This window comes from Rhinichthys klamathensis, unplaced genomic scaffold, assembly GCF_029890125.1.
Source record: "Rhinichthys klamathensis goyatoka isolate OS25496 unplaced genomic scaffold, OSU_Roscu_1.1 h1tg000168l_1, whole genome shotgun sequence".
In the NCBI taxonomy this organism is placed as follows: domain Eukaryota; kingdom Metazoa; phylum Chordata; class Actinopteri; order Cypriniformes; family Leuciscidae; genus Rhinichthys; species Rhinichthys klamathensis.
The window spans coordinates 1,670,118-1,697,877 of NW_026606699.1; the positions used below are offsets into that span (position 1 = coordinate 1,670,118).

The 27,760-nt window shown below is 41.7% G+C and overlaps 1 protein-coding gene and 1 long non-coding RNA gene across 2 annotated transcripts; both read left to right on the forward strand.

Moving 5' to 3' along the window:
* Positions 1–2,634: 2,634 nt before the first annotated feature.
* Positions 2,635–6,617, forward strand: zmp:0000000881 (uncharacterized). The gene is made up of 5 exons (XM_056259519.1): positions 2,635–2,664; positions 3,794–3,948; positions 4,026–4,164; positions 4,390–4,497; positions 5,790–6,617. Exons 2-5 carry the CDS (start codon positions 3,803–3,805, stop codon positions 6,615–6,617), a joined length of 1,221 nt encoding a protein of 406 aa, XP_056115494.1. The 5' UTR covers positions 2,635–2,664; positions 3,794–3,802.
* A 3,134-nt stretch (positions 6,618–9,751) lies between these two features.
* Positions 9,752–11,581, forward strand: LOC130091498 (uncharacterized). Its single transcript, XR_008807820.1, has 4 exons — positions 9,752–9,837; positions 10,994–11,044; positions 11,178–11,223; positions 11,524–11,581. It is a non-coding gene; the product is annotated as an uncharacterized LOC130091498 (long non-coding RNA).
* The last annotated feature ends 16,179 nt before the right edge of the window (positions 11,582–27,760 follow it).

Genomic DNA, 27,760 nt, shown 5'->3' on the forward strand with positions numbered 1-27,760 from the left:
ATATTTATTTTTTGACTTTATATTTCTGTGGGTGTGCCAATTTCATAAGTTTGTTGGGATTGCATTTCATTATTACTCAGTCTATCTAAGCTGAGTGTCATGTGACTCTTGCTGATTTATTTCACCTGGATGTGTTAGCGTCAACTGAATGGTGAGACGTAAATTCAGATACACATGTTAGTGCTCCTGACCATTCTACTGGTGTTTTTTTTGTGTGTCTTTAGTGGTGTTGTAAAATTTTTCTTTTTTTTCTTTTTGTGTCTACTTTTCATGGTGTCTCAGATCAAGAAATAAAAAATGGACATCAGTACTTCGGAAGCGTGGACTGTTTAATAACCAGCGAGTAGTTACATCTAGTATCAATGCAGGTCCTAAAGCTCTTGCCTGATCATAACCCTTGTTTTTCCAGTGATATTCCTCTGACCTTTTCTCTTTTTTAATGTCTCTCAGCCATCTATCTTTCAACAGTCTTTCTTCAAATCTCCCTCTTGCTCACTCTTCCAGTAGTATGTTCCTGCACAACCGGAGGCTGCAGTTTCAGGACCCCAGTTCCAGGACCCTAGTTTTTTTTGTGTGACAGCGCCACCTACCGAACTGGATGATATAGCGGCGGCTGCGGTTTCAGGACCGCAGTTCTAGGATCCAGGGGCCGGTTTCACAAAGCTATTTTAGACCGGTCTATAGTGTTAGGCAAGTCTAAAATTTGCTCATAGACTAGTCTAATGCAAGTTAGACTGTTTCACAAAAATAAAGACTGACTTAATTTAGACCGAAAAAATTAGACACCTTACCCCCATGCTAACTTAGGTCTAAGACTCTATGTTACTTTGGCAACCAGCAGTTACAATCATTTACATTACAAAAAGCCAAAAGAAAAGAGAAAATGGCTCATAATTTGTGGTTTGCTGACGACGTTATGGAGAGAGCTATGAGAAGGGAAAGGGTTTTTAGGGACCGCAGTAACCTCCTTAAAATGTATAATAATGAGGACTTCGTCGGTCGGTTTCGTTTGCCCAAGGAAGCTTGAGTCTGACAGATGAATTAGCTGAAGTACTGAGCCCTGCCACTTCAAGAAGCCACAGCATCCCAGCAGTGCTACAGGTTTGCACTGCGTTGAGATTTTATGCAACAGGAACTTTTCTGAATGCTGTTGGTGACACAGTGGGTCTCAGCAAAGCTTCTGTGTCACGGGTATACAGGGTATCAAGGGCACTTTCAAATAAGCTCCCTCAGTTTCATAACCAACTGGCTGAGCTGAACAAAGTCAAAAGAAGGTTCTTCAGCATAGCAAGGTTTCCCAATGTTGTTGGAGCAATTGATGGGACACATGTCAGAAGCCAGGCTCCAACAGCTCATGAACATTTGTTGGTGAATAGAAAAGGATATCACAGCCTAAACATTCAGGCTGTTTGTGATTCTGATCTCCGGTTCCTCAACTGTGTGGCCCGCTGGCCTGGATCAATTCATGACTCTCAACTCGTCAAAATTCTCAACTTTTCCTTGCATTTGAGCAAGGCATTATCGATAGGGTCCTGTTGGGGGACTCTGGCTATCCTCTAAAACCTTGGCTCCTAACTCCCTTCCTGAATCCTACTACACCTGCACTGAGAAACTACAACACAGCACACTGTTCAACTCGTAACACTGTAGAGTGGTGTTGTTGTTTTCCTTTCCAAATCATCATTTCCTGTAGGATGATGTCATTAAGGAACTGTCTTTATTTAGATGGATTTTACAAAAGACTAACAGGATGGAAAGGGCTATTAGGGCACCGTGGGTTTTCCCCACTGTATACAATGATGACCAATTATAATAATACACCCAGGAAAATATGTTTTGTTTGAAACAGGAAGGAAAAGGATTAAGAGGAAAACCAGAAGAAACACCTGGAATATGGAGTTTTAATGTAAAATATGTTTAAATTTTTATCCAATATAGGCTGCTCAGTATTATGATATCAACATGAAAACGTAGAGCATAGAAGGAATGATAATATATATGATAATATAATAATACCCAGAGAGACATACACAATTCCCAATAAACCTATTTATATGTCCATCTATGCAAAATAGCTGGTATAAATTAGTCAGTCATGATTCCCCTCTGATGTTCTTAGTCTATGAAAGTAAAATAATGCCAAATGTATTTGAAACAAAAAACTGATTTTTTTTTTCAAAATGTTTTTTTCTTTCAAAAACATTTGCCATTATTTTACTTCCATATTAGTCCTAATGTACCAGGAACAAAACAGATTCAAGAGGATCTTTGAGGACTGTCTGTTCTTGCTTAACACTGTCTTGTTCTGACTTGACTTGCATGGTGTTTCTCTTTTAAGAGGATGTCATGTTTAGTTCAACCATGAAAACCTATTATAATCTGTTTAATGGTAAATGACACATCTCCTCTGGACACATTGTGAAAATAGAAAAAGAAAATAAACATACAATAGACCCATATACTCACAGAACACAGTCTCAGCTTTTCATTGTCTGTTAACCAGCAACACTGTTTTCCCCCTTATCTGACTGGTTATGTCGCCTTCAGGTGTCCTTCCCCGTGTTGAAATATGTGGGTGTGGTTATAGAAGGAAGGTAATTAGCAAGAACTGTTTCTGTTTTATTTGAGGACATTCAGCGCCATCAGCATAACCTGCTGACACAGGTAAGAAAATGCAATGACCTGTGAATCAAACTCTTGTTGTGTTGTGTTATAATGAAGGGATGACAGCTGCAGGTTTTATTACAATGATATTTATTACAATTGATGACATGGTTGATGTTACAGTTTCTTCTGGTTTATAGTTATCAAGGTACCACATCTTTTGCCCGTGTAATTACTGTAATGTATTTGTGATCATTAGATAAACGTAACACTGAGGGTGTGGGTGGAAACATGCTGAAACTATTTTGTTTTCAGGGGTGGGGGGAGGGGGTAGGAGGTAAGGCCACCAAATATTCGGCCATAAAAGAAAAGATTACTTGATTTTATCCTGTGTTTGAATGATTTCTGTTGCAATCCTGATCCAGTTTGACAGCATTTTTCCAGTTGCATGTACAGGCTCATTACAAGCAGGTTTTGCCCAAAGGCATTCCAGCGAAACTCCCTGTGGTAATGGATGTGTGCTAATGAGTCTTTTAGCTGTAAAAGTTTTTCAGTAAAGGTTTGCATTCATCTTTCTTGATAATTAAAATATCAGGTAGTCTGAAGAATGTATAACTTTATGGCTTTACAATGGAGACTTATCCAGGTGATTTTATTAGTTGACTAATTTCCTGTAAACATACCAGATAACCCATATTACATTTTATGTGCTGCTGCTGGTAATGTCTATTTCAAGACAGTCCTGTTTTCAATACATTTCACATGCATATAAAAACAAACAATGTCACAAAAATGATAGATAGATAGATAGATAGATAGACAGACAGACAGACAGACAGACAGACAGACAGACAGACAGACAGACAGACAGACAGATAGATAGATAGATAGATAGATAGATAGATAGATAGATAGATAGATAGATTTTTTTTTTTGGCATCAATGGTTCCTTACAGCGAAAAGTTCTTTACATCTAACACTCAGAAATTCTTTTTTTTTTTTTTTTTTTTTTACTGTTTACTGAAAGGTTCTTTGGGGAACCCAAAATGGTTATTTTATGGCATCGCTGTTTTTTAAATATTTTTTTTGTAGATAAACAGAGCTCATGTGAAATATTTTATATATAAGAAGACACTGAAAACATTTGAGCTTGGAGGGTTTATAGTTTTTCATATTGCTGTATTAACAGCATCACCAGATGGCGTACTCCACACAAACACTCGCTGGAGGCTGCTATGGGAAAATATACAAGGAGAAGTTTGGAGACGCATGGGCTGCTTTGAAGAGAGTTCCTCTTAGCCTCATCAGCAGACAACAGCTGGAGAGAGAATGCAAAGTCTATCAGTATGTTAATATATATTTTATATATCTTCATTTTTAAATACTGAGCTTAAAAATATAATAACACACTTTTTTAACAGTAATGCTCGGCATACAAACGTGGTGAAGCTTCTCGGTGATCCTTGGCTGAAAGACTCCAAGTGGAACATTCCTTTGGAGTTCATCTCTGGGGAAGATCTTGAGACGACCATCTTCAAAGTTCAGCTTTCTAAAATACAGGTAAAGATGTGTGACACAGCTCGGAATATTCTTGTCATCCTTTTACTCATCCTTATATATATATATGGATTTGTACTACGGTCTTTGCACATTATTTCATGAGGATGAAATGAGTGACATGAGGACTGATGACTAAACTTGCATCTTAATAAAATGACTTGGGTTTAGTTTATGTATTAGTGGAGAGTTATGTATTAATGGAGAGCCTTTGTGTGTCTTCTTCAGCTGACGCCAGCAGTGAGAGCCACAATCATCACTGGTATGAGTGAGGGTTTGCTTTATCTGCACAGTAAAGACATCGTCCACCAAGACCTCAAACCTGACAACATCATGGTGAGCCAGACACAAATGTTCATCAGTGGGCCAAGAAAATGAGTTTATATTTGTTATTGCTCAGAGGTTACTTAAAAAAAAAACACACACACCAAAAAACAGTGTGGTTCTCAACTAGGTTTCATTTAAGTAAAAATAAAGGTTCTGTCATCTGACATCTTTGGTTCCATGAAGATCCTTCAACGTCCATGGAAACTTTCGATTGCACAAAAGTTTATTTATAGTGGAAAAAGATTTTTAGATTAATAAAATATTCTTTACACTTTAAGAAGAATAAAGTTCTTCTATTGCATCAATGTAAAAACGACTTTTAGGAATCTTTTTTTTATAAGAGTATCCACTTTGTCTTGGATGTTACTCCAAAAGCTCCATTGGAGAATTCAGTGACAAATCTTTCAGTTCATATTGCCATTGAAAGTCTCTGCATTTAATCTCCCAAACATTGTTCAGGGTTCTCAAGTTTTATCAAAAAAGCCAAAAGCTTCTGGCCAGGTTGCAAAGTAGTTGTAGAGTTTTTGACTGCGTCAATAATAATGTATATTATGGGCTATATATTAAATGTTCTAGCCTAAAAAATGTTAGACAAGCTTTCTTCCAACTTACCATTCTCCATCACGCGCGATGTTGTTGGTTACCTACACTCTAAACAAAAATGGTGCTAAATAGCACTAAAAGTGGTTCATTGGCTTGTAATCATAGGGGAACCACTTTAAGTGCCATATAGCACTTATCTTTGTCAAATGGTGCTATGTAGAACCTTGAGAGGTGCCATAGAGCACCTTAACCACCCCATAGAACCGCTGAATAACCAAATTGGGCTTAACAGGTTCTTTAAATGGTAGTGGTGCTATATAGCACCATGACCACCGCAAAGAACCCCTGAAGAACCGCTGAAGAACCATTTTTTTTTAGAGTGTAGTAACGAAAGTACGGTGGCCGAGAATGTTCCGTCAACTTCCGTGTGTTCGCGCATCTATATTGCCTACCTAGTAACGAACGCAATCTGGCCGAGATACGTGCTGGCGGCAGGAAACTTCACTTTGTGTGCCTGCGCCTCGTATACAATGTTATATATAAAGCTTGCAGGACAACTTGGTTGGCATTGCCTTTTCAGCGTGAGAAATACATGGTGTGAGCGTGTGAACTGGTTGAATTGCGTGTGTCTCAAGGCCAATGCGTGAGACTTGAAAACCATGATTGTGGGGTAGACAGAATAATTGAATTGGTCTAAATTGATTGGTTTCTTTCCTAGAACATAAGCAAAGAAACAAACTTCTCCCATCCCATTTCAGGTGGAGTATCAAACCCATCGGGCCGTGATCATTGATTTGGGACTGGCTAAATTCTCTAGAAACGGACTCAGCTCTGCTGTTAACTTGGGCAATGAAGCGTACTCACCTCCAGAGGTCCTGCAGATGGGTGGAGTTCGGGACAAGCGATCGGATGTTTGGGCCATGGGTAAACTCATAGCTGAACTCTGTGCCAGGGTCAGGTTACCCACCCAATCTGTGTCTGCCATCAAAATTCGTGAAACTCTCAAAGACCAGCCATACTGTAGTGCAGTGTCCAAGATGGTGGAAGTCAATCCCGCTAACAGAGCTTCTATGGCTGGAGTCATCGCAGACATCAGGAGAGCTGGTTCAGTTCAACAGGCAGACATCAGACAAAGAGACATCACAAGAGACATCACAAGAGAGATCCAAAGAGAGATCCCAAGAGAGATCCCAAGAGACATCCACAGAGACATCCAAAGAGAGATCCCAAGAGAGATCCCAAAAGACATTACAGTTACACATGTAAATGAAATGAGGGCAAATCAAAAGTGGTATCCAGCAGCAGCTCCTGTTCCTAAGATGGATGAAAGAAAATCTCCTTTGTTATATTATCGACGGGATCCACCTCCACAGAGAGAGATGGGAAAGGCATTAGTTCCAGGTAAAGGTCAGGCCTTAAACCATCAGCTGTCCCTGATGTCATTTCCTTGCCCTCTCCCAGAAACTGGAAAAGTGACTCAGGAACGCTACATTGAAGAGAAAGGAGCTCTAGAATATAAAGAGATCGTCACGAGGGGAGGGAAAATCATTAAATATGAGAAAGTGCAAATAACCAAAGATTCTTAAAGGTCCTGTTCTTCGCGATTCCATTTTTCAAACTCTAATTAGTGTGTAATGTTGCTGTTAGAGCATAAATAATACCTGTAAAATTATAAAGCTCAAAGTTCAATGCCTAGCGAGATATTTTATTTAACAAAAGTCCCCTTTCAAAGCATACAGCGAACGGCTGGTTTGGACTACATCCCTCTACTTCCCTTTTTTAATGACGTAACTAGAACAGTTTTTTGACTAATCTCCGCCCACAGGAATACACAAAAACATACTTGAACATACTTTTATTTTACATGGGAGATGTGTTTTTGTTTTTTAAAGAAATCACAGGCTGGTGACTATCAGATTTTTATTTTAGGTGTTTGTCATTGTTATGATCTTGTTTACGTTCATTCAGCAATATTTGTTTGCCATTGATGTAAAGTACAAACCAGTGAAATATCAAAAACCCAACGTGTTTTTTGTACTTTTTCTATCACACATTTTATTGAAGATGCTGAACTTATATACAATAAACAATGAATTATCTGGGTTTGTTCTTTTATTAAATACCTTTGGATTGGATCTTTTGACTAATCTTCGTCTTTGGACTCCTTAATATATTTGTTTAATTATTTGTCCTGTATCATCTTTATGAAGAGTGTGTTCATGCAGTTTGTATTCTCCTGTGATTTTGTGGGACTTTTGTGGGACTTTGCGAGTTTTGACTAGAACACACCAGAATCCTGATACATGGAGTCTTTAAATGAAGTTCCTAAACGTAAATTAGGGAGGAGCGAGCCCATCCAATCTTTCAATCAACAAACAGAGTATATAAGCAGCCGCTTACCTCTCCCTAGTATCAGCTGTTCCAGTATCCCTCCACCTCCCCAAACTCCACCTTCATCTTAGGTACCTTGCCCTTTAATTAACAGGTCCTACATTTAGCCACTGGGGGGTATATCAGAGCTCGAGTTGAAGCTGCTTCATCGAGCCCCTCTCCAGCGGACAGCAAGCCAAATAAGTTTAACCTAATATCTTAAAGATTTTATGGGCAAACGAACTCGTTAATGGAAAATATTTACAGTTAGTGTCTTAAAGATGACACATTTTACAGAACCACTAATGCTCATTACAACATTTACTAACACTGATTTTAAGCTTGTGAGAGTGGATAATGAAAGTAAAAATTACATGAGCAGCTTGTTGAATCTTAAGACATCTCGAAAAGAAAAGCAAAAGAGAAACACATTTTTTTACACTTTTCCTGTAACTAGTGCTTGAAGTTTAACAAGATGCCCTGATAACCAGTTGCGTTAAAAATGAAACACAATAAGACATGCACCTTAAAAATGTAATGCATGTTTATTCAAAAGAATCAGATGACTTTGTAACTGTGGGTGGCATTAACAGATAAGAAACAATGGGTAAAGCTGCACACACATACTTGAAATGATTTAATGCAAACACTGTCTCATGATGTGATGTGATTTCCAAGCAAAACACATTTCACACGGAAGGACTTAATATCTCTCTGACATCTATTTTTACTCAGTTACTGTACACTTTAGAGTTGATAGAGACATGTATTGAGTATAAACAGTAGCCTACAGTATCATAACCTCCCAATGCATGATAGATCAACAAATGCACACAGGACTCCAGAAATAGCCAACAGAATCATACATCTATACACGCAACAAAACAATAGTTAACACTATGTGAGCCTATAATTGTTCATTGATGCAGCAAACTCTTTTCTATTGCAGGTTAGGTATTTGGCGTTTCTAATGGTTTCAAACCCAGAAGAAAATAGACAGAATTAATAACGTTACATGAATTTAAAATATTGAGTTCTGTCATTGTCTTGCCTGATTTGCACCTCATGTATATTAAAATACAAGTCTGTTATGTTCTCACTGTGATCTTCATCTTATTTTTTTGTCTTAATTTTATATATTTTTTAATTGAATGAAACTTTTAAAATAATTCGTTTTTACATAATTTTCCATAAAATATAATTATATTAACTAATTTTATTATGATTATGGTTAGTACAATATATTATATGCCAACATCATTTATGACAAAAGATGTGCACGTGCCGTCGTTAAAATGCCTAAAACCTATTTGGTCTCACTACAGCCTTTAAAAAAGGAGTGGACATCTGATCCAGTTTTAGCTTTTTCAACTTAATTTAGTCAAACTGATCGAATTTTCAGTTTGTGCAATTTGCACGTTGCAGTGCTGCTCTCCATAAATCTAGAAACTTTAACAAAAATAAATACTTGCACAGAAATATGTCAAAATACCTTCAGCACCTCAGGGGATAAATTTCAGCAAATCTGAATAGAAACAATATTGTGTAAAATTCCACTCATATAGGCTGATAATGATGTCTAACCGGATAATTTGCGTTTGAAGTTGATGAGTCATGTATCAATGTATAATAATCCAACATACAGCTCAAGCCCATGCAAAGATGCAAGAAATTCACACCACACAAATCATTTTTTTTAGCTCATAAGAATCCACTAATACACAAAAGTTATGTAGTGTGTATAATGCACAATTATAGCATTATTTCTTAACAAGAATGACATTCTTCTTTGAGCGGTTTAACGTGTCTGACAGCAAATGCTGGGTAATTGACACTTACTTTTAGATACATTTTTTGGTAACACTTTACAATAAGGTTCATCAGTTAACATCAGGTAATTAACTAACATGTACTAACAATGAGAAATACATTTGTTACAGTATCTACAATATTTGTTAATGTTAGTTATTAAAAATACAGCTGTTCATTGTTAGGGTGATATGTTCATGTTAGTTCACAGATTAACTGTTAACAAATACAACATTTGTTGTATTTTAATAATGTATTAGTAAATGTTGAAATGAATATGTTGAAACTAAGATAAATAAATGCCGAAGAAGTATTGTTCATTCTTAGTTCATGTTAACTAATGTAGTTAACTAATGAACCTTATTGTAAAGTGTTACCAATTTCTTTTCCAGACGTACTTTTTCTGGACATTCAGTACAGCCAGTATTTGGTTTATGCTGAAAAATCATAACCAATTGAAAAAAAAACCCACACACACTCTTTCTTTAAAAATGATGTGAGCTTTAGTACTTGCAGAAATACTTTCAGTTTCACATTACTGCTGACAGATAGTGGGAGGAGCTGTTGTTTCTACATAAGCTGATCTTTCACAGGCTTGAAGAGGTGCTTGAAAACTGGACAAAGACTGTGAGTAAATATACAATTATTATTAGTCTTGTTATAAATAGATGTAAAGTTCTTAATATGGCTAAATAATACAAACAAATGGGCTTCATTAAAATATATTTTATAAATTGGTATAGTTTATATATATTTTTTACTTATAGGAATCATTAATAAATTCAAACAAGAATCTTAAAGGTTCTCTAAGCGATCCTAGGTGACGTCACTTCTTGTTGACGTTCGAACTATTGTCAAACAAAACGGAGGCTAGCTAGACCCTCCCTCCTCCTCATCCGCACACTAACCCCCCAAACCACACCCCCAAACCCTTCTTGTCGGTCAAAATCAATCAACAGTTTGTTATGTTTTGGGGAGCGGGTCGCTGCAGTTTGTTTTTGTTGCTGTTTGTGGAGCCTGGGCTGTCTACAGAGATCGCGTTTCTTTACAGTGTGTTCAGGGGACAGGCAGCCAGCGGTTAGTGAGGAGATGTTTGCTGTATGTGACAAAAAAATGTTTGCCCTAAAAAACGCGTGACATCGCTTAGAGCACCTTTAAAATTATGATTATCTGATTAAATTATTACTGATAGATGAATATACTGTATGCTCTGATTAAACTATTACTGATTATTACTTACTGAATTATTTTGCCTATATATATCCCTATATATATCCCTAAGTCTGCAGTATAAATAAGTCACAAATAAGTATAAATAAGAGTAGATTTCATTTTTGTTAATGTAATATTTTTGGAGAATAGCTCAAATGAATAAGTCAGATAGTAGGTAATAATAATACTACAAAGAAAATAAAACTTAATGTATATCTATATCTATATATATATCTATATATATATCTATATATTTACATTTTACATTTACATTTATTCATTTAGCTGACGCTTTTATCCAAAGCGACTTACAATTGCTATATTTCAGAGGTAGCACGCCTCTGGAGCAACTAGGGGTTAAGTGTCTTGCTCAGGAACACATTGGTGTCTCACAGTGGATTCAAACCTGGGTCTCTCACACCAAAGGCATGTGTCTTATCCACTGCGCCATCACCACCCCATAGATATATATATATCAGAATTGAATTTAATAATGATTTTAGAATTATTTTAGATTTCAATTTCAAAAAGCTTATATTAACGGTTATCTCTGCTTACAGCATAATTTCAGACATCTCTGAAAAATGAACCATCATCAAAACCCTCCATGCTGGACATGTGGGTACGTATAAGAGTCAATGAAGTCAAATACGTAAAGGAATTTTGCATTATTCACACCTGCATTTTTAATTTTTTTAATATATTTGAACATTTATCAATGTTTATGATAAATCACCCATTTTCTACACTTATAGACATGATTGTTATTCTTATCGACAAAGACAAGTGATACCTGCTCAGGTAATGACACATTTCAAAACATTTCTTTATGAACACTGTGTAAGTGTTTTGGATTGCACTGTTATTGCAATCCAAGATAAAGCTTGAAGTCGTTTTTTTGTACACTGGGTGAAGTGTGGGACATACAAACTTTATCCAGTCATATGGAAAGAGGAAGTTAGGTGCAGTAATGCACTATTAAGGCTGAATCCGATTATGCATAATTTGCTATAGTGTTATGGGGTAACAGTTTAGGACCCAAGGACCAGATGTTTGAAAGAAAACCCCTAAAAGGAATATTTTTTTTCATTCTTCACTTAGGCATCGTTTCCAGCACAAAACAACGACACAAGGTCCATGCCCTTGCCAAGAAATGGTGTGTTTACTCACACCAAAATACAGGATGGTGTTCAAACACATTCTATGGAAATTCGAAGGGATGGCAGAACTGTAGCCCGCGAGGAAATCATCTTTTATTCAGCACAATAAAAGTTGGAAAGAACAAGCTGGAACATTGGAAATAGAAAGATATTAAGTTCTAAATGCAAATTTAGACACCTACTTCTCTCTAGTATAAAATAGCTGATTTTCACCTAGCCTACTTTGTTCAAATTCAGTAGAAGATTAAGTTGCAAGTAAATGTATTAAAACTCTACACATGTGTATATTGTCAGCTGGAATATAGCAATCTTCAGTAATTTTGTGAAAAACACAAGGAAACCAGACACATATTTGTATGTTTGTTTATGTTAATCAATCAATCAATCAATCAATCAATCAATCAATCAATCAATCAATCAATCAATCAATCAATCAATCAATCAATCAATCAAGAGGTTTGATTACATCATGTTAAATACATTTAACTTGATGTTAAATCACTTTAAATCACTGTCTGCTAAATGCCTTAAATGTAAATGTAATTTACCAAACTTAAAATAAATAAATATATATTGATCCTATATTTTAAAATATAAATTGTGTATTAATACATTTGCATAAATCATATATTTTCATGCTTAAAGCAACTAAACTTAAAGTGATAAATGACTGTTGTGATGTGCATGTAAATAAACAATATTTGGTTCATTTACAGTGTGATATTGCAAATTTTAATGATTCCATCTTTGCTCATGCATGCATACTAATCTCTATTAAGAGCCATCCCATTTTATTTAGCCAGAATGCACCTTGTTCGTTTTGTATGACCGTCTCTTAACTTATTTACACTGTACAGACTTTGTGTAGTACTGTGTACAATGAATGACTAATGGGTACCATGATATAATCTCACTCAATATAAGCAAGAGTCAATAATTAGATTATTGCAGTGATATTCTGGCATGTTTGGCAACAATTATTTTAACCCAAACTGAAGCTTTTTATTTCCTAAACAACCATGTCGTAAGACATTTCCTATGACAGGCCTATTCCAGGATGTCAAGATTCATTGGGCTCAAGTTGTGAAAGTGATTTTTAGGAAGCAGAATAAAGGATATTTTTCAATCAAATTGGACACCAAAGAGATCTGAACTCAAAAACACAGGAAAAGTTTTGGGATGTGCTGGAGTTTAGAATATATATATATATATATTTATAAGGGGGTGAGCCAAAGAGCCGAAGGGGGTGGATTGGATTCACTGCTGCTTCAATGTGTATGTAATGATATAATCAAGGTATTAATCAATATTTTTCCTTCTAAATATCAAATGAGTTGAATGACTTCTCTGGAGATTTTACTTTGTTATAGAAGTTACCAGTGTGATTACTGAAATGTTCTTTCTATCCACACTCATGCATAACATGTTTTCAAAACCCATTTCCCCTCAAACACCTTAACCGTGATCAACTAACGTAAATCTCAGATAAAAAAATAAAAAAAAAGAATTTGCTCAAGTTGGGTTTTTTATGGGGTTTTTTTTGTCGTGTCTTATATGGGGGGTGGGGGTATTGGGCCAAAAAAAAAGAGGAAATGTTCTTTTCATGTATTCTTTAATGTCAGTATTTGATATATGAATGCAGTAACAGTGCTTGCTTATTTAACCCGGCTTCCAGAAATGAAAAGGTACTTGTTTTGTCTTCGAGAAAGGTCTTCAATGTGTTAAAATAAATAGGGGTCATTGAAGTCTATAGTTTAAGGGACCATTCTCAGTTAAAGCCTTACTTTCCATTTAGACTAAAGTTTCATCCTTGAGAGAAAGAACTTGTTCTCTTGATGTTTTGAGACGAGTCTCCTGTTTATAGTTAGAGCCTGGCCAAATCCAACCATAAAGTAAAGCTGTGTGTCGGTGTGTGTGTGTGTGTTAGTCTTCTTGGTTACAGGTTAAGGTTCCTTAACCTGTAACCAAGAAGACTAACACACACACACATTGACTTCGCTTTCACATTGACACCCCGCTTACACTGTCATTATTGGCTGAGTTGTTGTTCTGGACATGCTGGCGCCCAGAAACCCAAATCTGCGACCTGGAAGGTCATGACGTGCCTAACTTCAGGGTCCGAGTGTCAGCTGCATAATGTATCCGTCTATCTGTATGTTTGTGGAAAATTGCTATGTTTATCTATTTCTTAGCCAATGCGAATCTTTAATCTGTAAGCAATGACGTATAGCTTAGACCTGGGAAATGGTATAACTGCTGTGATCTTTGTCACTGTAAGCGGGGCGGCCGACAGACTCCTGTGAGTCTTGAAGCTGACTTCTGCTGATGAAACTGCAAACTATTCTTCAGTAAAACTTTTCTTTAATTTATTATAATTCTGACTCCGGGTCTTATTTCAAACATCTGGTCCTTGGGTCCTAAACTGTTACCCTAACGGTGTATTAGAGGATTATTGTGAGCTAAAATAATTTTTTATTTGTGTGTGAATTTCTTGCATCTTTGCATGGGCTTGAGCTGTGTGTTGGATTATTATTGTTCTGAAGACTGTAATATGCACTGATTACTGTTACGGTTCTAAATCACCTTAGAGGACTATTTTCACAAATAATGTCCAGTAACTAAGAGAGGATTAAAGAAGCCAGAGTCATGGTTCAAATTCACTCAATGTATTAATTGGTCACTTGAAAGAATCAATTATTTTCTCACAATATCAACAAAATGTTAATATATCACAATAAAACAGCGTAGGCCTATGTAAAATAACCAAACAATAAAACCAATGTGTCTTGATTCAAAATAATATGAAAGCACTGAAATTATATTGATAAAGGGACTCAGTCTTAAGAAGTCCCAAGTATTTCAGAGGAAGTTCACTCGATGGCAGAAGGGTACAGATGTCCTCAGACGTCGATCATCCGATGCGGTGCAATCCCAGTGAAAGTCGAACAGGCAGTTACATATCAGCAAGGATAGGGTTAACGTGATGGACTTCCAACCGTGAGACCCGTAGCTTCGCCCGCTGCAAGGCTCAGGGTGTGATAGGTTTGTGTGACAGGGTTCAGCTGGATAATCGTGGATAACTTGTATGTCGGTGTGTAAATGTGTGGTTAATCTGCAATGACGCACACGATGCTATTCGACAGATCATACCAACGACCTCTGTAAATGATCACACAACTTCGACCGCCCATCACATCTGAGATGCAAACTGGTCACCACCTAAGTGCTATATTGTCGATTGATAGCTTTATAATCTTAATCCACCTCACATCGTTGACTCACGATATAACATACTACATTTCTTCTTTCTTTTTCTATTGCCTCATATCTAATCTCGCCTCACTTCACCGAACTCGCGAGACTTCTAAATAAACTCCGCCTACTCAGCAGACACAACACTTAAACAGAACACTATACAACTACAACTACGAGTTAAATTCAACATGACCATGGCCTTTTGCACAATTATACATTATGATACATGACTCATCAACTTCAAACGCAAATTATCCGGTTAGACATCATTATCAGCCTACGTATATGAGTGGTATTTTACACAATATTGTTTCTATTCAGATTTGCTGAAATTTATCCCCCGAGGTGCTGAAGGTATTTTGACATATATTTCTGTGCAAGTATTTATTTTTGCAGCACTGCAACGTGCAAATTGCAAAAACGGAAAATTTGATCAGTTTGACTAAATTAAGTCGAAAAAGCTCAAACTGGATCAGATGCCCACTCCCTTTTTTTAAGGCTGTAGTGAGACCTGTGCTGAGATTGGCTTTAGGCATTTTAACGATGGCATGTGCACATCTTTTGTCATAAAGTGGAAAAGTGACTCAGGAACGCTACATTGAGGAGAAAGGAGCTCTAGAATATAAAGAGATCATCACGAGGGGAGGGAGAATCATTAAATTTGAGAAAGTGCAAATAACCAAAGATTCTTAAGAATAACACTTGTGTTCTGAAAACAAGTTGTTGAACAAACTTTCATTTTACATGTGTGATGTGTTTTTTTTTAAAAGAAATCACAGGCTGGTGACTATCAGATTTTTATTTTAGGTGTTTGTCATTGTTAAGATCCTGTTTACGTTCATTCAGCAATATTTGTTTGCCATTGATGTAAAGTACAAACCAGTGAAATATCAAAAGCACCAACATGTTTTTTGTACTTTTTCTATGATTAATAATTTGTAGTATATACGTAGGCCTATCACATTTTATTGAAGATGCTGAACTTGGCAATGTTAAAATAAACAATGAAGAATACACTACTGAAAACGACCAATACTGACAAGACTTTGAAAAGTTGTGAGAACGCATGTGTTCTATTAAAGGTGCAGTGTGTAGATTTTAGCGGCATCTAGCGGTTCGGTTGCGAGTTGCACTAATGGCTCAGCCCACTGCTCACCCCTCCCTTTCGAAGAAACTACGGTTGCTAAAACGGGACAAACATATCGTCGACTGAGACAGCAGAGAACAGCCAGAGTAAGCCAAGTTTCTGTACCACAGTCCATTATAAACCACATCATGGATAAAGTTTACAAAGCCATAGTCAGGTGAGGATCAAGGGTCTTAATATATAATATAATAATAGTAATCAGCTGATTGTCTCACGAACGTAACCAGCACATTCTCCCCACATAGCAAACCCATAATACAGCGAGGGAGAAGAACCACATGAAACTATCCAACTACATATTTTTTTCTAACAGGGTAGTAAAAGTTTAGCTGGCTAATATGAGCTGTTATGCTGTAGGGCTGTGGCTGAGCTGGTTAAAGCGTAAAGCATTGTTTATATACTCGACGCGTCCGCATGAGCACAAAGGTGCGCGCAGCAAAAATGACGTGATTGTAACAGCGCGCGCGCCTCTGCATCCCTTAGACACCATTTACTACACAAAAATTAAGAAATAATAATGCATAAAAATATTGTTCTCTTACGAGAGTATCTCTCGTACTGCGTAATAGCTTATGCTAGGGGAAAAACTATTTTCCACGAGATATTGAAGCCAAAAATTATCCTTAATTTTTTATTAATGTAAAACGCTTTGCAGCAGCAAGCAGACATAGGCGAAACAGCTCGCGCGCCTATTGGTTGCTCTTGCGGCAAAGGCAGCAGCCTATCGAGAGAGACTCTGCGTAACGTAATGACCAATGGGGGCAATTCGCGCCCATATCGTCACGTCACGTCCCGCCAGAAAGGGCGTGGTCTCACCCTATAAATATGCTCGTTAGGCTGGTACAAGCTGATTTTCATCTCTTCAGCGACGCACACGCATCGCTGGATCCGGAGTGAGAAGCCGCGCCGTCGAAGCAAGCCTTTCAGCGGGCCTTCAACTGCCGTACCTGCTGCGCTTTCCGGCGTTCTATATCCTTTTATACTCTGTGTATCTTTACTCTGCTGAGAGTGTTTGCTCGCTTACTTGACGCGACTCACACTTCTCTTCACAAAAGAGCTGCGTCTTTTTAAAGATGCCATCCTGTGGCTCGTGCCGCGCCCCGCTCAGCGACGGAGACCGGCACGTCATCTGTGTTTCCTGCCTGGGTGAGGATCACGCGGCTCTCGCGCTCGCTGACGGCGGATGCCCTCATTGCGAGCTTTTGCCTATGGTGACTCTGAGGACTCGCCTGGCATTATTCTCCGAGCCTTCACCACAGCCCGCCGTGGTGCCGCGCCGCAAGAAGCGCCGCGCCCAGCGCGCTCCCGAGCTTTCTCCAGCCCGCCAAAGCTCGCCGGTTCGCCCGCCAGCTTCGCCGGCTTCGCTCGAGTCGCTCACTGACGGACAACGGCCGCCGCCGCATCCGTCCACGAGTTCGACGAACCCACCGAGGCGTGTTCTCTTCTGGCATCCGATAGCGAGGATTGGGCGAGCTCCGTGGACCTCCCCTCCGCTAGCGTTTCCCGCCAGACCACTGGTAAGAGAACCGGCATTGAGACTGAGCTGATGCGTCTGCTCTCTCAGGCCATGGAAAGCATCGGCCTCGATTGGGAGGCGCCCGCGCAACCGCCGCGCAACAGACTGGACGGACGCTTTCTCGGAAATGACGAGGCTCCGTCAAAGTCAAGGCCCGCGCCCTTCCTCCCGGAACTTCACGAGGAAGTGACTAAATCGTGGAACGCCCCCTTCTCCGCCAGGCTGCGTACCTCTGCCTCTGCTGCTTTCTCCTCGGTGGATGGCGCGAAGGACAGAGGGTACCTTTCCGTTCCTCCTGTGGAACCAGCTGTAGCGTCTCATCTCTGCCCGCCCTCCGCTGGACGGCGCGCTCACACGACGCTACCATCTAAAGCCTGCCGAGTGACGTCAGCCATGCACGGACGCGCTTACACCGCCGCCGGGCAAGCAGTTTCAGCGCTGCACACTATGGCTATCCTGCAGATCTTCCAGGCCGACCTTCTCCTTAAACTGGACGAGGAAGGACCCGAAGCGATCTGCGTGGCGGACCTGAGAGGCGCTACAGACCTCGCTCTTCGCGGTGCTAAAGCCGCTGTGCAGGCCATAGGACGGAATATGGCCTCTCTCACCGTGGCTGAGAGACACTTATGGCTGACGCTGTCCGAGATGACGGAAGCCGAGCGCTCTGTGTTTCTCGACGCGCCCATTTCACCAGCGGGCCTCTTCGGATCTGCCGTCAAAGATTTCGCGGACAGATTCATGGAGGTGCAAAAGACTTCGCAGGCCATGAAGCACTTCCTTCCGAAGTGCACGAGCTTTGCTGCAGGCCAATCAAAACAGCCGTCTGCTCGCAGTTCTCAGCCGCAGCCTGCACCGCCCGCCGCCGCCGCTTCACAGCGCCGCCACGCCCGAGACCAAAGACCGCGCTCTCGCTCTGCTGGACGCCGCCCCCCTCAGCGCGGGCCCCGGCCGAGGATTGAGATCAAGCCCGAGGCCTCAAAATCTTCCTAGCCATTCTAGGAAAGCGACGGTGTTCAGATCCCGCTGCGGCCGGATTTCCACCAAAACTTCTCGCTCGGTCAGTTCCAAGCATCGCGACTGTCCCAGTGTATTTCGCAGTGAGCCAGCCGGTGTCTCAGCCCGTTTGCCTGCGCACAAAAGCCGTTTTTACGGCTACCCAGCTAAATCCAATAAAGAGTGCATTTTCTGGTGTTCCGGCCACGGCCGATGGTGTTATGAGTGTTGTAAGAATGCCCACCCAGTGCCCATTCCCTCACCCAGACACAGCCCGCCACGGTGCAGGGCTAGCACTAGGGGTGTGCCGGTTTCAGAATTGGTGATGACGGTTATGACGTGAGTCAAATGTGACGGTTCATAACATAACCGTCGTCGTTGGGGGGGGGGGGGGTTATAGGACAACTTAGTTTGAATGAACAAGCAGACACTGATTAGCTACTGGCTCTACGTTTATTTAACATGAACAGCAAGACAACTAGAAGTGAATGTGCTTTCCATTAAATGTATCACACAGTAAACAAATCCTTAACTAACAAAACAAACAAACGTTTCAATGAACGTGCTTTTTTTTTTAAATAAGTCACACCAGTGGCGTAGGTTTGATTTTGAAATTGGTGGGGACGGGGACATCAATATTTAATATATTTAAAGTTTTGATCGAAAATATTGCTAGGGATATATCAGTGTCACTGAATATTGGTAGGGACACGTCCCTAGTGTCCCTACTAAATTCTACTCCCCTGAGTCACACACAGTAACAAAACCTTAACGAAAAAACTTTGGAATGAACTTTGCAATTTAGACGCGCAAACTGTGTGCCGGTGCGGTGAGACGTGCATGCTCGGGCAGATTCGGCTTGAAGTCTATGATTCGGACGCGGCGCCGCGCGCGCTGTTACAAAAAAAAGCCGTGCACACAGCCCATAGATATAAACACACAGCCAAGCCAAATGGGGTCTTGCCGGTCTTGCGCACCGAACGCGTCATTTTTGCCGCGCGCACCTTCGCGCTCGTGCGGACGCGTCGGATAAACAAGGCTTTACTCTGTGTCAGCGCGCGCTCTGATCGGTAAAGGTGCACAGACCTCTCCCGAATCATCTCCAGCAGTAGCAGCCTCCGTTTCCCTCTTAAGCTGATATTAGTATTTAAACATTCTCTATGATAAAAAATGTTTGTAAAAAATATTTTAATAGCACGGTTTTGGCGGTTATAGAGTTCTAATGACGGTGTTCAACTATAACCGTCGGTCTCACGGTTATATAATAACCGTCACACCCCTAGCTAGCACAAATAAAATCGACTCAGGTCGATTGTGCAAACAATGTAGTGAACGCGCCCATGTCACCATGCCCGCTCACACTGCATGCTGCGTGTCCCTTGGTTTCTGTAAAAACGAAACCAACACACATTCAGTCGGCTCTGACCGACAATGTTTTCAGTGTAATAAATGTGCCCGCAGTCCAGCGCCCACATTTTCTCACAGACACGCCAAATCCTACGGGATCTGCCCCACTCACTTTTTCTGCACAATCTGCCATAAAAAAGCTGAGCGCGGCCAGGCCGCCTGCTGTGATCAGCGCGCCCCCCGCCTCGAAACGCTGTAAACACGGTGTTGTGTTCCCAGTATACCAGGGCTCTCGAGCTGCCGTTTTGCCGCGACCAGAGCCCGGATTTCATTCTTCCTCTAGCTATTCACGCAGATGCGTGGTCAAAGCTTCCCGGGGTGTCAGAATGGGTGCTGAACACTATAAAGAGAGGCTATTCGCTACAATTCGCTCGACGCCCGCGCCGTTATGAATGCTTACGACCAGGAAAATCCTCGCGCAAGTGCGCCACGGGGACTGGTTTATGTCAATAGATCTGAAAGACGCCTATTTCCAAATACAAATAGCGTCCCATCACAGGCGATTCTTGAGATTCGCCTTCGAGGGCCAGGCATATCAATACACAGTCCTGCCGTTCGGCCTGTCCCTAGCACCTCGTACATTTACGAAGTGCATGGACGCGGCGCTCGCACCCCTGAGACTTCAGGGCATGCGAGTCCTGAACTACTTGGACGATTGGCTGATTCTAGCTCGATCACACTCAGAGCTCATAGAACACAGGGCCGCATTACTCGAGCACCTCGAGGAGCTGGGCCTCACAGTCAATTGGGCGAAGAGCTCACTGTCTCCCAGTCAGAAAATTTCCTTTCTGGGAACAGTGTTGGACTCGCTATCCATGACAGCACGCCTGTCACCAGAGCGCGGGCTAAATATTCAGCGCGTCGCGAAATCCTTCCGCCACGGCGCGATAGTTCCGCTCAAAAGGTTTCAGAAAATGCTGGGGCTGATGGCCTCAGCAGCCTCTGTACTCCAGTTGGGCTTGCTCCGCATGCGGCCACTGCAGATGTGGCTGAAAGCGCGGGTTCCACCCAGGGCATGGACAGCGGGTCTGTTTCGCCTCAGGGTCGACCTTCAGTGTGTTTCAGCTCTGGAACCTTGGAAAATAACAGACTGGTACCAGTCAGGTGTGAGTCTGGGGACCGCTTCGAGTGTGAAGGTGGTGTCTACGGACGCCTCCACCTCGGGGTGGGGAGCACTGCTCGAGGGCAGACCGCTAGCTGGCCTGTGGTCAGAACGGGAAAAGCTCCTTCACATAAACTGCTTGGAGATGATAGCAGTCGACAAAGCGCTACACCGTTTTTGTCCCCAGATAACAGGCCACCACGTCTTGGTCCGGTCGGACAACATGTCAGTGGTGGCGTACATAAATCGCCAGGGCGGCGTCAGGTCACGAAACCTTCACAGGCTGACGGAACGCCTCATGGTCTGGGCTCAGCACAACCTGCTCTCACTGAGAGCAGCGCACGTGCCTGGTCACCTGAATGTGGGACCAGACAGACTGTCCAGGGACAATGTTCCAGCAGGGGAATGGTCGCTGCACCCGCAGATGGTCCAGCTGCTGTGGAAAACGTTCGGCAGAGCACAGGTGGACCTATTCGCGTCCCACGAAAACGCTCATTGCCCGGAGTTTTTCTCAAAAAGCAAGGACGCGCTGGCTCATGTTTGGCCCCGCTGCCCCCTGTATGCTTTTCCTCCTGTCTCGCTCCTGCCTCAGGTGTTGGAACGAATCAGGGAGAACGGATGCCCAGTGCTGCTCGTAGCTCCGCTCTGGACAAACCAGACGTGGTTCCCTGCCCTGATGCAGCTGACCAGCACTGCCCCATGGCCTGTACCATTGAGGAGAGACCTCCTCTCTCAGGCGGAGGGCTCGATTTGGCACCCTCGCCCGGAGTTGTGGTCCCTGCACGCATGGGCCATCAACGGGTACCCGTTAGCCTCCCAGAAGGAGTGTTAAACACGATCGCGCAGGCTAGAGCTCCGTCTACCAGGCGGCTCTACTCCTCGAAATGGTCTGTTTTCTCTGCATGGTGTCAAGCCCAGAGCTTTTCACCTGTGGAATGCGGGGTTTCGAAAGTGCTTTCCTTCCATCAAGAGCTACGGGACTAGGGCAGGACCCCATCCACGCTCAAAGTATATGTGGCGGCCATAGCAACGTTTGCAAAACCGGTGTCTGGCCAGTCGCTGGGGAAAAACGACTTAGTCGTGCGTTACCTTAGGGGAGCTCGGAGGCTAAACCCTCCCAGGCCCACTTCAGTCCCGACGTGGGACCTTTCCACGGTCCTGGAGGCCATGAAAGGCGCCCCGTTCGAGCCAATCCAGCCGGTGGACATGAAACACCTGTCGTTCAAAACAGTGTTTCTCATGGCTCTCGCTTCAGTGAAGCGCATAGGGGACTTGCAGGCGCTTTCAGTAAGCGCGTCGTGTATAGAGTTTGGGCCTAATGACTCGGAGGTCATTCTCAAACCTAAGCACGGGTATGTCCCGAAATCCCTCAATACACCGTTTAGGGCCCAGGTAATTTCCCTGTCCGCCCTTCCGGTTCTCAGTGAGGAGGAGGACGCGAGTCTCCTTTGCCCCGTCAGGGCATTGAGAGCTTATGTGTCACGCTCGTCTGTTTTCAGACAGACGGAGCAGCTTTTCGTTTTGTTTGGCGGGCGTTCCAAGGGACTCGCCACCTCAAAACAGAGCCTATCCAGATGGATAATGGATGCCATTGCGCTCGCTTACTCTGCAAAGGGCCTACAGTGCCCCTTGGGTGTCAGAGCGCACTCCACGAGAGGCGTGGCCTCTTCGTGGGCTTGGTCGAGCGGGGTTTCCCTGCAAGATATCTGTACGGCCGCGGGCTGGGCCTCGCCGTCTACATTTATAAAATACTATAACCTGGAGGTACCCGCCTTACAAGCTAAGCTTTTGGCGGTCTAAAATTCAGTGCTATCTGCCCCGCTGTGCGTCCCAGATGCTGAGTTTACTGCAGCCCCATGAGTGTTGACACACGTATGGCCACCCAGATCAGGCTGAAAGCTTTCACCCTGGCTGTGCGTTTTATTGTCATATGATAGCCCCGCTGGGTGCTTTTTTATAGGGAATGACGCTTCCAGCCTCTCTTCCTCCACTCTATGTGAGTTTATGGTGATTATGCACTACATGAGCCCTGGGCTTCGGCCCTTGGGACTTTGGTGTTGGATCCCTGTACACACGGCGTGTTGCATTGTGTTCCCCTAGTGTAAGCTATTACGCAGTACGAGAGATACTCTCGTAAGAGAACGTACTCGGTTACTAACGTAACCTCGGTTCTCTCTAGAGAGGGAACGAGTACTGCGTATCTTGCCGTGATTGGAATACGCTTTGGTTCGCTTCAGCGATGAAAACCAGCTTGTACCAGCCTAACGAGCACATTTATAGGGTGAGACCACGCCCTTTCTGGCGGGCCGTGACGATATGGGCGCGAATTGCCCCCATTGGTCATTACGTCACGCAGAGTCTCTCTCGATAGGCTGCCGCATTTGCCGCAAGAGCAACCAATAGGCGCGCGAGCTGTTTCGCCTATGTCTGCTTACTGCTGCAAAGCGTTTTACATTAATAAAAAATTAAGGATAATTTTTGGCTTCAATATCTCGTGGAAAATAGTTTTTCCCCTAGCGTAAGCTATTACGCAGTACTCGTTCCCTCTCTAGAGAGAACCGAGGTTACGTTAGTAACCGAGTACGTTTTTTTTCTCTGGTTTTGAAAACTCTTCGCGAGCGACATAAAGTGCTTCCAAGATCGACTTGTCGACCGCGATCGACGGGTTGGTGACTCCTGTAGCGTTACTGTTTTACGGTCAATAGTACTAATCAGCTGATTGTCAAAGCCATAACACAGCGAGGGAGAAGAACTAAGTTACATGAAACAATCCAACTACATATTTTACACCACTGACAAGGAAAAAGTTACTACTCACGGTGTCTATGGCTAGCTTCTAGCTTTCTGCGTCTTCTCTTTCAAGGTATGATTGAAACGCGCTCTGTAGCGCTGTTTGTTCGCTGTCGGCTACGGTAGAAACATGACGTCACAATATGTCGACCTTCATAGAAGGGGGTGCCCGCGGTTATGTAGATATAAATGTCTCATTCTAAGGTAATAAAAACATTACGGTTCATTAAGTAAGTTCTTTATACACCACTGAAAACATAGTTATGGATCTTATATTGCATTTCTGTCAATAGATCCTCAGAAATAAAACAAATTGCACCTTTAATAGATCTAAACAACATGTATAAACCAGGGCTGCGTCCAAAATCACATACTCTCTTGAGGAGGAACCTATTTTGAAGTACTTACTGAACACTAAAAAGGTATGTTGTATATAACATGAATGTGTGTAGTATGAATTTCATCCGCCTGTACTACCTTAGTCAAGTTCATTATCATGTGATCTAATGGCGCTTTTCCACTACACAGTACCAGCTCGCCTCGGCTCGGCTCGGCTCGACTCGACTCGCCTTTGTTTGGTTTTCCACTGTGTAAAAGTTGTACCTGTACCTGCTTTCGGGTACTTTTTTTCGTACCACCTCCGGCGAGGTTCTAAGCGAGCTGAGGCGAGCTAAGCCGATACTAAAATGTGACGTGAAAACAATGCCGACTGCTGATTGGTCACAGCGAATCTGCGTCATCATTGCACGCGCCAGATGGAGTATCCAGAATAACCCCGCCATTTTTAAATAGTTTGGCCAGAGATAGTTACTAAACTTACTACTATTATTATGGCAACTCGGAAGAATACGCCGTGGTCAAACGAGGAGGTGCAGACATTCCTTTGTTTGGTTGCCGAAGAGAGGATCCAGCGAGAGCTTGAGGGGGCAACGAGGAACGAAATGCGTCGCTATGACGACCGGGTACTATTTGTGGCGGTACTTTCTGCAATGGAAAACGGAGCGAAAAGCGAGCCGAGTCGAGGCGAGCCAAGGCGAGTCGAGTCGAGCTGGTACTGGTAATGGAAAAGCGCCATAATAGCGTCAGTTACGTCGCTTCACTGCCTTTCACAAATCCTCTCCCATGGCCTGGATTGTAAAGTATTCTAGGTAATAAATCATCCGGGTAATTTTTTCCTACTCTTTTATGACTGCTGTGAATTCAGCCATACTTCTTTTGACACATACAGTTTTTCGCCTACTATATATTATGGAAGTATGGGATTTCTGATGAAGGTTGAGCTGGACTTATGTTTATATAATATAATATAAATAATATAATAAAATAAAATGTGACCCATGAACTGCATGGGTCACATATTTGATTTTACCCCAATGTCATTGTCCCATATATTTAGTCATTTGTTTGTTTAGTTTTTTTCTCTGGATATTTACTTTGCTTTTTTTGGCATGGCATTTCATTTGATCATCACACCTGTTAGACTTTTAGTTCATAATCATTGTACAGGTCCTTCTCAAAAAATTAGCATATTGTGATAAAGTTCATTATTTTCATTATTTCTAATAAAAAAATAAACTCAGATAATCCAACACAGTGTACCAGTATCAACACAGAAACGATAGCCAACAATGAACTGAGGAAACACAGGAACTTAAGTATACAGGTCCTTCTCAAAAAATTAGCATATTGTGATTAAGTTCATTATTTTCCATAATGTAATGATAAAAAATAAACTTTCATATATTTTAGATTCATTGCACACCAACTGAAATATTTCAGGTCTTTTATTGTTTTAATACTGATGATTTTGGCATACAGCTCATGAAAACCCAAAATTCCTGTCTCAAAAAATTAGCATATTTCATCCGACCAATAAAAGAAGTGTTTTTAATACAAAAAAAAAAGTCAACCTTCAAATAATTATGTTCAGTTATGCACTCAAAAGTCAATACTTGGTCGGGAATCCTTTTGCAGAAATGACTGCTTCAATGCGGCGTGGCATGGAGGCAATCAGCCTGTGGCACTGCTGAGGTGTTATGGAGGCCCAGGATGCTTCGGTAGCGGCCTTAAGCTCATCCAGAGTGTTGGGTCTTGCGTCTCTCAACTTACTCTTCACAATATCCCACACATTCTCTTTGGGGTTCAGGTCAGGAGAGCTGGCAGGCCAATTGAGCACAGTAATACCATGGTCAGTAAACCATTTGCCAGTGGTTTTGGCACTGTGAGCAGGTGCCAGGTCGTGCTGAAAAATGAAATCTTCATCTCCATAAAGCTTTTCAGCAGATGGAAGCATGAAGTGCTCCAAAATCTCCTGATAGCTAGCTGCATTGACCCTGCCCTTGATAAAACACAGTGCACCAACACCAGCAGCTGACATGGCACCACAGACCCTCACTGACTGTGGGTACTTGACACTGGACTTCAGGCATTTTGGCATTTCCTTCTCCCCAGTCTTCCTCCAGACTCTGGCACCTTGATTTCCGAATGACATGTAAAACTGAGCAACAGTCCAGTGCTGCTTCTCTGTAGCCCAGGTCAGGCGCTTCTGCCGCTGTTTCTGGTTCAAAAGTGGCTTGACCTGGGGAATGCGGCACCTGTAGCCCATTTCCTGCACACGCCTGTGCACGGTGGCTCTGGATGTTTCTACTCCAGACTCAGTCCACTGCTTCCGCAGGTCCCCCAAGGTCTGGAATCGGTCCTTCTCCACAATCTTCCTCAGGGTCCGGTCACCTCTTCTTGTTGTGCAGCGTTTTTTGCCACACTTTTTCCTTCCCACAGACTTCCCACTGAGGTGCCTTGATACAGCACTCTGGGAACAGCCTATTTGTTCAGAAATTTCTTTCTGTCTTACCCTCTTGCTTGAGGGTGTCAATGATGGCCTTCTGGACAGCAGTCAGGTCGCAGTCTTACCCATGATTGCGGTTTTGAGTAATGAAACAGGCTGGGAGTTTTTAAAAGCCTCAGGAATCTTTTGCAGGTGTTTAGAGTTAATTAGTTGATTAAGATGATTAGGTTAATAGCTCGTTTAGAGACCCTTTTCATGATATGCTAATTTTTTGAGACAGGAATTTTGGGTTTTCATGAGCTGTATGCCAAAATCATCAGTATTAAAACAATAAAAGACCTGAAATATTTCAGTTGGTGTGCAATGAATCTAAAATATATGAAAGTTTATTTTTTATCATTACATTATGGAAAATAATGAACTTTATCACAATATGCTAATTTTTTTAGAAGAACCTGTATACTTAAGTTCCTGTGTTTCCTCAGTTCATTGTTGGCTATTGTTTCTGTGTTGATACTGGTACACTGTGTTGGATTATCTGAGTTTATTTTTTTATTAAATACATTTGCCTACATTTGCCTTTTATTAAATACATTTGCCTAGAAAAGCGCTATATAAATGTAATGAATTATTATTATTATTATTATTATTTGGATTGGATCTTTTGATTCATCTTCATCTTTGGACTCCTGAAGCTGTGACAGATTTTTGTGACAAAAAAAAAAAATCACATGAGCAGCATGTATTGAATCTTATCTTATGACATCTCACATGCGACAGGAAAAACAAGAGGGACAACATTTTTTACAAGTTTAAAAGTTTAACAAGATGCTCTGATAATCAGTGGGGTTAAAAACTAAACACAATAAGACATGCACCTTAAAATGTAATGCATGTATTAGGAATGTATTTACAACAGTGAGATATGATTGTGAAGCCTCTGCTGATATCCATTTTTAAATAGACCTGTCTGTAACTTCAAGAAACGTGTTTTGACTTAAAATGGCATTTGTGACGCTGTGTAGTGTGAAAAGAACAGATGACTTTGTAAGTGTGGGCAGCATTAATAAATCCGAAATGATGGGTAAAGCTGCACACATATACTTGATTTGACAAATGATTTAATGTAAACACTGTCTGATAATGATGTCTATCAGAGAGCTCTGTCAACAACTCTCTGTCA